Source organism: Lynx canadensis, chromosome C1 (assembly GCF_007474595.2).
Source record: "Lynx canadensis isolate LIC74 chromosome C1, mLynCan4.pri.v2, whole genome shotgun sequence".
Classification (NCBI taxonomy): domain Eukaryota; kingdom Metazoa; phylum Chordata; class Mammalia; order Carnivora; family Felidae; genus Lynx; species Lynx canadensis.
In genome coordinates this window covers 157735007-157750407 of record NC_044310.1, presented here as the reverse complement: position 1 = coordinate 157750407, position 15401 = coordinate 157735007, and the positions used below count along the sequence as shown (strand labels likewise).

The window sequence follows — 15401 nt, the reverse complement described above, 5'->3', positions numbered from 1 at the left end:
AGAGAGAGGGAGATAGGGAGAGAGCAAATACCAAGCAGGTTCTGCACTGTCAGTGCTGAGCCCGAAGCGGGGCTCGATTTCATGAACTATGAATTCAAGAGCTCAATGCTCAACTGAATCACCCAGGCGCCCCTCATGTTGTGTTTTTGTAATTACAGTTTGTTAGCCAAAAATTGTTATCAAGTATAGGGCATTTTTGGTGTAAAGATAACAAAATGGGAGTAGTTTTCTGAAGCTCCAAGGGAAATACATGATTTTAGATCAATTATATGGAAAACTAAGCGAGGTATTTATTTCCTACTTCTGAAAAAAAAAAAAATCCAAGGTCCAAAGCAATTAAAATGGAATTTAGAAGGTATTTTTTATTATAATTTTATTATGATAGTGATTTGTCTATTTGTCAATGTGTTTTTACCCTCATTTGCTTTCATCCCTCAGGCTATTAAATAACATAAAGCAAGAGAAATAATGGCTCAGAATGAATTCAACTGCTAGAATGAGTTGTCATGTGGTTTCTGATTCTTGTGTGCTTTGGTTTCAGACAGTCACAGCTGCTCAAGTTCTGAGTTTCTCTGTGCAAATAACGTGCCTCCATCCAGGAAGTGCATTCCCCAATCCTGGGTCTGTGATGGTGATTCGGATTGTAATGATGGCTCTGATGAGCATCAAAATTGCACAAGGAGATCTTGCTCTGGAAATGATTTCACCTGTAGTAATGGACGGTGTGTCCCACACTCATACAGGTGAATTGGGGATTAACAAATTTCTCAGTAACCTCAAATGTCCAAAGGGGCAGGGGTAGCTTATCCATTAGGCATAGTGACCACAATGCCTAGGGTCCATAGAAATTTTAGTGGCCTATAATAATTTTTGGATTTCTTTCAAAATCAAAGGGAAAAAATGAGAGTTTAGATCAAATAAAGTATTTTAACATATAATATTAATATATTTGCCTTTGTGCCAATGTGATCATTAAGTACAATTTTTAATATTTTCATGGAGAAAGGGGCCCATGATGGTAAAAGGGTTTATGGCTCATGAAAGTTACAATGTGGACCTTGCATAGAGGGCCAGGGAGATTAATGAAGTGGGCTTGAAACAGAGGGGAGAGGAAGGTGAGGTAAACTGAGAACACACCTTCTAGCTAAGAGATACAAATGCTGTTCAACATTGTGTGGGAGTGTTGATCTGTTTTTAGGGAAATTGGAAATATGGATTTTCATATGGAATAGTCTGATTTTAAGTGCTGGAAACAAAATTTAAAATCCTAAGAGCACTACAGGTCAAATAGATTCAGTGCCCAGCCTGCCAGCATCGGAAACCTCTCCTGTAATATTCTGTTGCTTGATTTCTTGTCACTTTCTCCAAATGGGCCATTCCAAAGGTTTATACTTTTTTGGTGCCCCGCCTTCTCACTATCCCCACATGGCCAATTTTTGGATATACAGGGAAGTAGAGCAGAAAAATCATGTGTAGATTTCAATCCTGATGGACTAGGGGAATAGTAAGAACATTAACAAAAGGAGGGGGTCCAGGAGGGAGTTGGCTCTATGTAGACAGCAAGTCTGATGTCGTGGGACTTCCTGAGGTGAAAATGTGTATCAGGCATTTGGACACATAGAACTGGAGCTAAGAAAAGATGTTGCATGTGCCAAGGTCTGTTAAAAGACATACATGCATACTGATAGCAACAGGAACTGTCAGCTTACAGTTTGCTAAGGAAGGAGATGGAAAAGATACACCATGCTGGTGCAAGATTAGAGCAGCCGAGCTTCTGGAACCATGTGCTTTGGGGCAAGCAGGCCCTCAACAGTACCCGTAAGTACTTCTGGAATCCAGTGTGGTACGGAACTGTGTGTTCATGATGGTAGTCCTGAGGAAGCCAGAGAAGGTCAAGTTGCATTCTGTGAATGCTGCAAAAGGAGCAGGGACTTGGCATGATGACGAAAAAATGGTAGTGATGAAGCCCAAGTAGACACAGCTGAGAGTTGGTCGTATTGATACCCTGAAGACATTCAGGAGACAGAGCTGTCTGTTTTAGTAGTGAGATTGCGTTTCAGTATGCTTTGTCTATATTTAATGGATATGGATGTGTTCTGTGGATTTTAAATTTTCGTAAATGAAAGTGAATAATATATTTTCTCCTTATTTGCTCAAGAGTTCTTTTATGCTCTTCTGCTATTTGTTCTTCTGAATTCAGTAAATATTTAGTATCATCAGTTTGAGATATATTCTGAAAACCTAGCCTTAGGAGCTACAGAAGAGAATTGTATCAGATCGTAATTTTTTATGTCAGATTCTAGATTTCTCTACTTCCTTTCTGAACTTTCTGAGTTCTGTCTCATTACATTACTACTGTGATCTTTCAGCTGACTTCCTTGTCCTACCAAACTTTTATTGATTGCATCTTTTCCTTTCTTTGTTCCTTACTTCCTCCCATTCTTCCTCCCTCTCTCTCCCTCTCTCCCTCCCAAGTGGTTGTTTTTTGTTTTTGTTTTTGTTTTTGCCTCAGCTTTCTGAATTGCTTAGCCAAGAGCTATGGCAGAGCAACAACAACAAACAACGACAAATACTTCTTATCTGGACACAAGAGCGATAGAGTCTAACATAACCCTGGGTTCTCTTCTTTTTGCCAGTAGTTGCTACTAAGAGCCCTCTTAATGTGCATCCTTTTGCTTGCTTGGCAGAGTGTGTGTTCCCCCATTTTGTATGGTGATATAGGAGATCAGTTTTCCTATTGATTTTTTTTTTTCTTGGCTCATTATGATGTTGCTGAAGAACCTGGATGAGGCTGAGTTGTGAGCAGCTTTCTGGAATATTGATGTGCTGTGATGTCCAAAAACCTGGTGATTTGCTTTTCTAAGTTCAGAGTTGGATCTAAACTATAGGATAGACACCATCAGTGTTTCAGATCATTTGGAAATGAGTTAAATAGGTCCCAGGACACCAAATGGTGTTAAACCAGCTTCCTCTGATCACAGCTTTTTTTTTTTTTTTTTACCGTTACATGCACTCATTTTGTTATGAATCACTTTGTCAGTGCCCTAGGTTTGTGGGTGGCATTGCTGATTAGCGACCTGACCATAGATCAGTTGTAAAATTGACCACATTCAGCTTTCGTACCTTAACATCTTTTAATACTGTGCCTCTAGCTCCTATGCCCTCCATGGTAAATCCTTTTATGAACTGTCAAACATTAGCTTTACCAATCCTTGTTCAAGATTCCTTTATACTTATGAATTCCTTTATTATGAATTTCATGATTCCTTTATACTTATGTTTTGTTACTGTCAACGAGACCCTCATCAGTAATCATAACTTTCATGGGATTTTGAAGTAATATAGAGAGGAGAGACCAGTCTGGCTCACAGAATTTCAGGGAACTATGTTGTCCTCGTGATGCCTGGGAATGCTAGGTCCACGGACTATAATAGGAAATGCCTTGTTCCTTTGCCCTCAGCCCATACTTAACTTTTAGTTTTTCCTCCTTCCCGTCACCATGACCACTCACATCTCATGACAGGTAGCAGGGTATCATAAATAAAGATGGAAGGAACAGGACAATGAAAACATTACTGCAATTGGAAGATATGTTAGGGGACACATAATAATCTCATCATTTATAATATATTTTCACTTGGGTATGGCCACTTCTATCACATGGCTATGCAGGATATTTCCCGTGCCCATAAGTTGTCATCATTATCTGATGAATAGATATTATGAACACCAAAACTATAACAGTTGTGTTTAATTAGTCAACTGCTTAAAAATGAATATGATTATTTTTAATATCTCTAGATCCACATGTCTAATGGTAGCAACCAGCACCTGGGGAAATTATATGGAATGCTAAATATTAGATTCTTCTTGAGCTGGAGATTGGTGGGGTTCCCTCTCTGGGGGAGAGGGAACTAAGGACATGGGTGGTCTTGTTACTGAAATGGTTCACCTGATGTTCAGGTAGAAGAAGAAAGCAAAGTCCCAAGTAGGTGATAGTTGAGACTTGTCAACCTTTCAAAGTGTGGTACTGGGTCTCATTACACAGGTGTGACCGGCGCGATGACTGTGGTGACTACAGTGATGAGAGGGACTGCTTGTACCCCACTTGCAGTGAGAGCGAGTTTACCTGTCAGAATGGGCTGTGCATTTATAAGCAGGAAGTCTGTGATGGGGAAAATGACTGTATAGATGGATCTGATGAGGAGGAGCACTTGTGCCACACTCCAGAGACTACGTGCCCCCCTCATCAGTTCAAGTGTAACAACGGGAACTGCATCGATATGGTAAAAGTCTGCAACCACCTAGATGACTGCTCAGACAACAGTGATGAGAAAGGATGTGGTGAGTATAGCAGAAGCTTTGGGAAAAGGAAAACAGGGGGACTGAATGTGGATTCTCAACCCTTTATGACTCACAGGGACTTCCCAGTCTGTCCTCTAAATAGTATATCACTAGGAAATTACTATTGCTTGTCTATCAGAACGCAAGGATTTCTTGGTATATAAGGTCAGTACACAAACATTGTTCAGCTAATTCATCAGTTGGGCAGTTATTATAGAGAATGGAAGATGAACAAATTCATACCATTGGTAGTTAAACAGCATTATTAAACAGGGCAAACAGTGTTGATTCTCTTTGAACCCTTGAAATGACTTGTTGCCTGAGCTGTCCCTCTGCTACGATTCCTTTGCCTATTCATTTTCATCCTCAGGTGACCGAAGGGGAGAGTTTTAAACCCCCTCTCACTCTAACCTCCCCAGGTAAACCGGTTGAGCATTTATAAAACATAGAATTAATGGGAACATGTTATCTTCCCTGCGTAGTTTCTGGGTGAGCTTGGCTATGTGTCACAGGACCAGCTACAAGTACACTTAGGAGGCTGCTGGCCGGCTCATCCTATCTTATGAGAGCCAAATGTCTACATCTCTTCCCAGCTCCCTGTTCAGTGATGTCGCCCTGGTAACCTGGAATTGGTCATGTGAGAGAGTCATACCATGGAAATGGCAGATGCTACAAATCATAGCATTCCTCTACCTACCCGCCCCCCCTCCCTGAGATGCTGTTTTACCAGCATAACATCTGCCAGGCTCTTTCCTTTTGCTCTTCTTTCTCCTCTCTCCCGCCATTTTACTTTTTAAATTATTAGTTACAAGGAGAGTAGCAGGTATAGGATTAGAAGTCAAACTTAATCTTACTAGTTATATTAGTTGTTCACCACCAGTGAAGCATTAAGTAGGGGAGGAAGTTGAAAAATGGTGACTTTTGAATAATCTATGGCCTTTAGAAAGCCCTTATTGTCTGTCTTCCTTTAGCGTGTTTCATTAAGAATTGGGCCGTCGAGTGGGAAGCTTGACCCATTATGGTGGGTCCTTGGTGGACGTTTTAGCTTCTCTAATACCTGTCTTTTACTTACAGGTGTTAACGAATGCAATGACCCTTTACTAAGTGGCTGTGACCAAGACTGCACAGACACCCTCACCAGTTTCTATTGTTCTTGCCGTCCTGGTTACAAGCTTATGTTTGACAATCGGAGTTGTGATGATATTGATGAATGCAAGGAGACGCCCTTTGTCTGTAGCCAGAAGTGTGAGAATGTAATAGGTTCTTACATCTGTAAGTGTGCCCCAGGCTACCTCCGAGAACCAGATGGAAAAAGCTGTCGGCAGAACAGTAACATCGAGCCCTATCTCATTTTTAGCAACCGTTACTATTTGAGAAATCTAACTCTAGATGGCCATTTTTACTCCCTCATTTTGCAAGGACTGGGCAATGCTGTGGCATTGGATTTTGACCGAGTAGAAAAGAGACTGTATTGGATTGATGCAGAGAATAAAGTCATTGAGAGAATGTTTCTGAATAAGACAAACAGGGAGATAGTCATAAACCACAAACTACCAGCTGCAGAAAGTCTGGCCGTAGACTGGGTTACCAGGTAAGAAAACATGGAGGAGCTTTTTAAAAGTTAAAAGGGCTTTTAAGAAATATTATAGGCAATGTTTTCAGCTTTGTAAAAATATTTGTTTGTCTATTTATTTGAGACAGAAAAACAGAGTGAGCAGGGGAGGGGCAGAGGGAGAGAGGGAGACAGATTCCCAAGCAGGGTCCGCACTGTCAGCTCCGAGCCCAATGTGGGGCTTGAACTCAGGAGTCATAACTTGAGCTGAAACCAAGAGTCGGACGCTTAAATGACTAAGGCACCCAGGTGCCCCTGTTTTTATCTTAGTAGAGAATTGAATCCAAGCTTGTGGACACCTCATTCATCAGGATTTACCCAACTGAATTAACTGGCAATGCTTGTAGATTTATGCATACTCATTTCCTCATTCTCATCCTTAAAAGGATGCTGCCATGCTAATAGTTAAATAGTCTGAACATCCAGGTTGGTTGGAACAGGGGTCCCCTCTTGCAAGGAGACACTCATTCTCCTTCCAGTTGGAACTGACCATCAGATCTTAAATGACCCTCAAATTCTAGAGGGCATTGAATCCTTTGCTTTAAGACTGGTGAAAGTCGTGAACCTCTTGCTGGATAAAAGCACTTAGAACATTTACACTTGCACAACTTTGCATTGGTTTTAGAAGGTTCATAGATCCCTCAAAGCCTCACCTACGCTGATGGTAGATTAAGGACCACAGATTAAGAATAGAAAATAAATGGATAGCAATATATTTAGAACTGAAATATCCTTGAGGTAGAAGTTTCTAAAAGATTCTAATAAGTGTCTGAAGGTTCTTAAGTTTGATTAAGTAAGATTGCCCAGAATAAGCAACTCATTTTGTCAGCCTAGTCTGACAGGGCCAGGGAGGGGTAAGGTTTCTCTGTATCTTAAGGTTGTCATAATTCAGAGTTCCTTCACGTGGTCTCAATAATTCACTTAGACAAGTCTGCTTCCTCGGCTCTCTCATATGACACTAATTGCTTTCCCTTCTGTGACCCTGCTCCTCTAAGCCTTTACATTGCCTGAGAAGGATGCCCTATGCTGCATTATGAAAGTAAAGCCAAAATCCTTATTCAAGGTGTGGCCCCAGAATTCCCTATGTGACAATCTCTTTAAGGTGGGAATTGTAGTTCATAATCTTGAATCTTCTGTTGCCTCATTACAGGAAGGTTAGTTTCCTGTTTCCCCTTGCCCCTGTTTTCTTGGGGGAAAGTGCCTTCTAGCAGCGGTCTTTGTGATTCCACCATAGTACCGATAGGAAACTTGGTAGCTAAACCGTTTAACAAGCAAAATGGCTTTATCGGTAACTCCTGGCCTTTCATTTCAGAAAACTCTACTGGGTGGATGCCTACCTGAATTGCCTCTCTGTCTCTGACCTTGATGGTCGATACCGCCGCAAGTTGGCCGAGCACTGTGTGGATGTCAACAATACCTTCTGCTTTGAAAATCCCAGAGGAATTGCCCTCCACCCTCAATATGGGTATTGTCTCCCTGTCATCTTGGGCTCTTCTCTCATGCCCTTATTCTGCCTCTGTAACCAAAAAGGCTGTTCACATACTTATCTCAAGGCCAATATCTTGCTGGGATTTGTCTTCTGCTTTTCTTAACTGGTAAATGGTTTAGTTATAATGGGTAGAAGCATGGCATACTCAAATGATATTCATCAATTGTTCTGTTTGCTATGACATACCATTTCACTTTTCAAGTCACCTGTTTTGGCTGCATGCAGAGAAAATTGAGGTTAAAAAAAAAAACCAAAACACCACCTCTACTGAACTGTCCATGTGAAACCCACTGAAATCCCCAGTTAATCATGTTCATTCTTGAGCATTTCCTATACATCATCCTTTTTAAAGATTGTTTTCTGTTAGTTCTCTTTCCTTTCTGAGAGACTCTGTAGCATGTCAGTTCTATGTCTCTATTTGGAGAAAAGCTATGTCTTTTGGCTACTGACTTCTTTCGGCTTCAAGGACTGACCCTTTGTGTTTTCTCCAACAGGCATGTCTACTGGGCAGACTGGGCTCACCGAGCATACATTGGGAGAGTAGGCATGGATGGAGTGAATAAGTCTGTGATTATTTCTACCAAGATAGAGTGGCCCAATGGCATCACCATTGACTACACCAACGATCTACTCTATTGGGCAGATGCCCACCTGGGTTACATTGAGTATGTACAGAAAAAAGGATAAAGTAAACTGGGCAACTGTTTATTCCAGGGCTTCTGTTGCCAGTGTGTTATTCCCAGGCAGCTTCTAACCGCCTGTGTGTTAGAAGTCACTTGGAAGTCATTCTAAACAAAACTGCCTATAGGCAATTCACTGAGCTCTGTGGTTATGGTATAGTAGAAAGAATGTGAAGATTGAAGCCAGATCGATTAGGTCCTGGTGCTTTCATTTCTTACTGCTTTTTCATCTAGGAAATGGAGGTAGTAAACTCTCCCTTATTATAGACAGCTTGGTGCTCAACTCGTCTTAATTTTCTTATCCCTTTTTTAACCTTTTTTTTTTTTTTAATTTAATGTTTATTTTTGAGAGAGAGAGAGTGCACGCGCGTGCGCATGAGTTGGGGAGGGGCAGAGAGAGAGGGAGACACAGAATCTGAAGCAGGCTCTAGGCTCTGAGCTGTCAGTGCAGAACCTGATGTGGGGCTCATATTCACGAACCGTGAGATCGTGACCTGAGTTGAAATAAGACGCTTAACCGACCGAGCCACGCAGGCACCCCTAACCTTTTTGTTTTTAAAATTGAGACATATAACATTGGTCAAGAAGGTCTTGAAGTTTTCCTGTAAGTTACCATAAGTTATCATGTTTTGGAGATATTTTTAATGTTGTATGTCTAACATCAAATTTCTTAGCTGCTAGCTCGTTCCACTTCCCATTTGAGTTTTAGGGTCTACTCTAAAATTGATATCAGTATTTTGACATAGACTCATAGCAATGAGCAAGGCAATAGAACTGGAAGGACTTGGAAATCTGGCCATAGATGCTCTGTGATATCTTGAAATCAGAAAGCCTCCTCTGGAATTTTATTTGTCTGGAAAAGTACTCATCAATAGTGCCCAAGGAATGATTCATAATAAATGTGCTGCCAGGGTATGCAAAGTGAAGCCTTCAGGCCTATACTTTCACTCAGTTAGTATATTCCTTGCAGGTGACACTGAGAACCTCGCTGTCTCTTAAGAACAGCTTCTCCTCAGAAATGTTCGTGAAAAGGCAAAATCCCAGCTTTATATTGCTATCCTCTGATTTCTTCCAGTGACTTAGGAAACAAAAATTATGTCCATCCCAGGATATCAAAAGGATGTTGAATGGAGAACATTAATGTAAGAGGTTATAAGCCTATAAGAGCTGAACCAGCTGCATCTGTAGCAAAGCAACCATGGTTAGGATTTAGGGATTGTTGAACTCCTGTGGCTATTCCTATTTTTTAAGCATGGCTCTTTCAATTTTTACATATTGTGTTCAGCTAAAATATGTTTTAAGTTTGGTTTTTGTTTAATTAGAGTCTAAGAGTTTTGGGGAGGATCTGAGTGGGCTTCAGTTACCACTAGAAGGTAGAATTTTATTAATTGATTTTTCAGTTCATCTATCCCTAAAGCTATTAGAAGAAAGGAGTTAGCTTCATTAAGTGACTCTTCCTCCCACCCTAGGTATTCTGATTTGGAGGGCCGCCATCGACATACCGTGTATGACGGGACACTCTCTCACCCCTTTGCTATTACCATTTTTGAAGACATTATTTATTGGACAGATTGGAATACAAGGACAGTTGAAAAGGGAAACAAATATGACGGATCAGATAGGACTGTCCTGGTGAACACAACACATAAACCGTTTGACATCCACGTGTATCATCCATACAGGCAGCCAGTTGGTGAGTACGTGACTGAGAAGCCTGGCCCAGTTGCTTTAGTTTCTATGCATGCCATTCTTATTTCTTTAAGCATAAACATAATTTATAAAGAGAATGACATCACTTGTTAGTGTTTCCTGCAAAGCATATGGGAAAGGCTGCTTATAACTTTTTTTTTTTTTAATTTAAATTCAAGTTAGTTAACATACAGTATAGTCTTGGCTTCAGAAGTAGAACCTAGTGTTTCATCACTTACATATAACACCCAGTGCTCATCCCGACGGGTGTCCTCCTTAAAGCCAATCACCCATTTAGCCCATTCTCCCACCCACCTCCCCTCCAACCCTCAGTTTCTTCTCTGTCTTTAAGAGTCTCTTATGGTTTGTTTCCCTCTCTGTTTTCATCTTATTTTTCTTTTCCTTTCCCTATGTTCATCTGTTGTGTTTCTCAAATTCTGCACATGAGTGAAATCATATGATGTCTGTGTTTCTCTGACTTATTTTGCTTAGCATAATACTCTCCAGTTCCATCCACCTTGTTGCAATGGCAAGATTTCATTCTTTTCATTGCCGAGTAATATTCCATTGTATTAACATACCGCTTCTTCTTTATCCATTTATCAGTTGATGGACATTTGGTCTCTTTCCATAGTTTGGCTATTGTTGATAGTGGTATATAACTTTTTTTTTCTTAACATCTGGTTTATTCTGGGCTTTTGTTTTTAATAAGAATTAACAATTGTTATGTTGCTGTAGTTACTGAGCTGAAGTATTTGGTGAGAGGACTGAAGTATTTTAAAGTGGGTTAAAAATATCATGACATTTCACCCCTAAATACTTAAGAAAGCACCTTTGAAAAATAAAGGCATTTCCTATGTAACCATAATAAATAGTCATTCCATAATACCAATCTATTAAATGATTGATTTAAAGGAAATGTTTAAAAGAAAATTACAATAATTATAAAACATCATTTATTAAGTGTCTGTGTATGACATTTTATGTGTTAAACATATGTTATGCTTGTCATCTGGAAGGTAATAATGTTAAGAGCAACACAGTGTCTCATAAGTTAGGGAAAATGTTTTCTTTTGAACTAATATTCCTCATCATGTAGTTAAAACCATTGTATAATTTAAAGATAATCTAGCAAAGGTCTGGAATATGCTTTGGGGATAGAATGGATTTTGTGGCCCTGCTTTGTTGTGGTGTTTTGTTAAAACATGATAAACTTATAAGTAAGGAAAAATGAGAATTGGCAAAATAAGGATATTCAGGTCCTCCCACCCCCCGGAAGTGAATACTTTTGATATTATTTAAACAGAAGTTCAAATTAGGGGCGCCTGGCTGGCTTAGTTGGTAGAGCACAGACTCTTGCTCTTGGAGTCTTGTGTGTGAGCCCCATGTTGGGGATAGAATTTACTTAATAATAAAATATAAGTTCAAATGAATCTTTACCTCCAAGTGATGACCCAGAAAATTAGTAAAGGTGCTACTGCACAGTTTACCTGTTTGCTTCATTCTTGGCCATACTTCTATTGCCCATATTCTCAGAATGAAAGAAAAATTTCTAGCATCTGCTAGAAATTAAAACTGTTAGGTTCTGGGCACATGAACTTAAGCTAAGTTCCCCACCTGATCTCCAAAGACTTTGAGAAACACATATTTTCTAGTCCTAAACACCAGTGGGTATGCCTTACTTCTGGTAGCACATAGATCAGTTTTCTCAAAGCATAGCATTGCTTACACGGTTCTACCATCTGTCCTATTTACGAATTTTTGGAAAAAGCATGTAACTGGGATAATGATTTTTCATATGAGAGGTGACTAGTTTGATTAGGTGAGCAGTCAGCTCACCTGTGCTTGATATTTTAAATGAATGAACATATATTTTCCTTCTTTCACTAGTGAACAATCCCTGTGGGGCCAACAATGGTGGCTGTTCTCATCTCTGCCTCATCACAGCAGGAGGAAATGGATTCACCTGTGAGTGTCCAGATGACTTCCGAACCATCCATATGGGTGACCTCAACTTCTGCCTGCCCAAGTGCTCTAGCACCCAATTCCTGTGTGCTAACAATGAAAAGTAAGGCTCTCTCTTCCCTCACCCCACTGCCTCTCCATCCCTGTGGACACCCATTGAACTTCGAGGGTCCAAAGGATGGGAATTTCCTAATAAACTCAGATTTTGGGTAATTAATGTGGTTGGTTCAGAATGCACCAAGACTCTCTGTCTCCAAGTTCAGATAATATCTCCCATGAATAGAAGCTATTTATTAACCAAAAGGTCATACCTACATATGCAAGTATTTATATTTTAGAGAGAAAGCAAGCTGTGTTTTTTATTTCTAATAAATTGTTCTGGGTATCAGGCCCAAGACTGTATATGTGCACACTGAAAGATAGTCCTCGAGAGTTGTAGAATTTCTTTCTTTCCCACTCATATACTGGCCTAGCTTCTTAGTTAACTATGCCAGAGGATCCAGGATTATACATTTAAATCCATTTTTGATCATTGGTGTCTGTTACAAAACATGCCCACAGGTTATTTCCCTGACAATGGCTGTAGGCCACTGATGACTGAGTCAGGGGGAGGTGTTAATTCAGATCATGGCATGTAAGATTCAACGGCAGATTAGTCTGCTTAAGTAAAATATCTTAGATTAAGGATCTAGCATATGCCTATCTTGACCTAGGCTGTCAATAAATGTAAGTGCCCTCTACCTTTCCAACCAATACCTGTATGCCTTTTATGTCACCCCAGCAGATATTGCTAACCAATTCCTGCTACCAGAATCACAACCCCAAACACACACTCCACTGTCTTCTGTGGCAGGAGTTTAATCGTTAGGTCAAAGCATTTTTTCCAGCATGCATTTGAGTCTTAACCAACCTGTTCCATCTTATCTAGTTAGTTATATTTTCTCTGAAAATACACCACAGTAAATACTCCTGCGTATTATCACCTGGGATTCAGGTTTGACATCTTCTCTCTGGATAGCCTCTCCTACCAAGTGTTTTGCTAAGAGAAGTGCTGCGTTTTGTCTGTCAGGTGTATTCCTATCTGGTGGAAATGTGATGGACAGAGAGACTGCTCGGATGGCTCTGATGAACCAGTCCTTTGCCCACAGCGCTACTGCCCATTAGGCCAGTTCCAGTGCAAGGATGGCAACTGTACCAGCTCGCACTTCCTGTGCAACGCTCACCAAGATTGCCCTGATGGCTCTGATGAAGACCAGATTCTTTGTGGTGTGTTGAATTGCTTTATGCCTTCTTTGCCCATTTCTTTTTTTTAAATTTTTTTTAACGTTTATTTATTTTTGAGACAGAGAGACAGAGCCTGAACAGGGGAGGGGCAGAGAGAGAGGGAGACACAGAATCTGAAAGAGCCTCCAGGCTCTGAGCTGTCAGCACAGAGCCCGACGCGGGGCTCGAACTCATGGACTGTGAGATCATGACCTGAGCTGAAGTCAGACGCTTAACCGACCAAGCCACCCAGGCGCCCCTCTTTGCCCATTTCTATAGCAGATTGTGTGCGATTGTGATTCTGTGGGGATTTTCTGCATGCCGTAACTCAAAAACTAGTCCACAGTCCTAGAAGAAATGTCGCGTCCATACTATATTTTTATAAAGTAAGGTCTTTATAGGGCAAACAGTTGAGGTAGGTCATATGTCATCTGCATCCTGTGATTCTTTACCATGTGCTCTGCATAGAATCCTCCTGGGGCGCTAACATTGAGGGCGAAATGAGGGTTTCCCACTCTCGTTTTTAACAAGGACTCTCGTGTGTAATATTTATTTGTGTTTTCATTTTTAAAAGCCAAGAAGGAAACCCTCCAAATGAAAAACAACACATTAATAACAACAAACATGAAGTTTGAAACACGTTGTCCATTAGGAGAACAGGGAGAGGAGAGGGTGAATTTAGTATGCCATCAGAGAGTAGTCTTGAACCCCTAATTCTGCATGCAAGAGAAAGATATTTATGAATTTGGGAGACGGTCATAGTCAAAAGAGTAACTGACTATGTAATTGTGCTGGTTGACAATAAGCGCATTAGGACATGAGTCCTCTGAAAAGAAATTGTGATCAGGCTCTCCAAGATCCATCAGCGTAAATTAGGAGCTTCTTTTCCTAACACCTTGCAACGCAATGCCCCTGCTTGCAGAGCATCACCGCTGCGAGTCCAACGAATGGCAGTGTGCCAACAAACGTTGCATCCCAGAAGCCTGGCGGTGTGACTCGGAGAACGACTGCGGGGATAACTCAGATGAAGATGTTTACAACTGTGCCAGCAGGATCTGCCAGCCAGGCTATTTTAAGTGTGCCAATAACCACTGCATCCCTCAAGGCTGGAAGTGTGATGTGGACAATGACTGTGGAGACTACTCGGATGAGCCGGTGTCAGAATGCAGTAAGTGGGAGGAACATGCATGACCCGGATCAGGAAACCAAGGGGCCCCTGCTTTGGCCCCATGGCACACTTCCCGTTGGCTCTCCCTGCTAACTCTGGCACTGCAAGGCCAAGTATGGCTTGCAGGTGGAACCAGACCCAGTTTTGAAAGTGTCTGATTCCTCCTCTCGAGACCCCGAATATCTTACTACCCAGAATATTTTGTTTGTTTAGCGCTTTCTCATTTGAGCCTTAGGGCAACACTGTGAGGTAGGGAATGTATTACCAATTCCCATTTTACAGATAAGGAAACTGAGGTTCACATTAAGTGGATGATCACATTTGTATTTCGTGGTAGACCTGACACCCAGGTTTCTTTTTGCTTCAAGCCTGGTTCTCCCCCACCCCAGCCCCCATAGTTATCCTGTAACACAAATGAGTGATACTGGGATAGTGAGGAAACTTAAGACACTTTCTGTTCTTGGTAAATACATCACACCTAAAACAGACACATGTTGCCAGAATTAATCCAGTTGGTAACATGATAATTGTTACTCCTTAATATGGCAATGGGGAGGTATCTTTTGGTGCTGTTTTCATGCAGGACTGAGACTTCAGTTCTGACTTTGCTATTTCCTCTCTTTTCAGTGAGCCATCGCTGTGACAACCATACAGAATTCAGCTGTAGGACGAACTACCGCTGTGTCCCACAGTGGGCTGTGTGCAATGGTTTTGATGACTGCAGGGACAACAGTGATGAGCAAGGCTGTGGTAGGAGGGGCTGCAGGGGTTGTGGGGGGAAAGCAAGAAAACCTAAGTGTCAGGTGCCATCTAGGAGATGAGAGTGCATTTCCCGTGTCATTATTGTTCGTCTGTTTAGCTCTGGAACAGCACCTTCTGATAACATGGTACATTTTTGTAGCATTTTATCAGATAATGGGGGGAGTTTAATTTATATCATCTTAAATGAAATCCCATCCCAAAGGATGTTGTAATTGGGCAAGATGTTAAGATATCAGGAACTTATATAACTTCTCCTAAATGTGGCATCCTTATTCACACTTGACAAGTTTAAATTGTCTAATTATATAGATTGATTAAAATTGATGGAAGGATGGTACAGAAAAGATGTGGTATCTGTCTCTAAAAAAATAATTCATCATCAGAGTATTTCTTGTCTGAAGATTTTCATATTCTGAATGTCTCTCTGTC

General features: G+C 40.9%; 1 protein-coding gene across 1 annotated transcript in view; it reads left to right on the top strand.

Moving 5' to 3' along the window:
• LRP2 (LDL receptor related protein 2) overlaps positions 1-15401 on the top strand; it is a 138455-nt gene that overhangs the window by 85376 nt on the left and 37678 nt on the right. Inside the window, exons 34-44 of the mRNA XM_030323741.1 lie at positions 600-743; positions 1689-1818; positions 4049-4344; positions 5419-5935; positions 7269-7421; positions 7940-8110; positions 9595-9818; positions 11705-11882; positions 12849-13045; positions 13965-14210; positions 14838-14960. Coding sequence (XP_030179601.1) covers positions 600-743; positions 1689-1818; positions 4049-4344; positions 5419-5935; positions 7269-7421; positions 7940-8110; positions 9595-9818; positions 11705-11882; positions 12849-13045; positions 13965-14210; positions 14838-14960 — 2379 coding nt within the window. The remainder of the gene's footprint in view (positions 1-599; positions 744-1688; positions 1819-4048; positions 4345-5418; positions 5936-7268; positions 7422-7939; positions 8111-9594; positions 9819-11704; positions 11883-12848; positions 13046-13964; positions 14211-14837; positions 14961-15401) is intronic.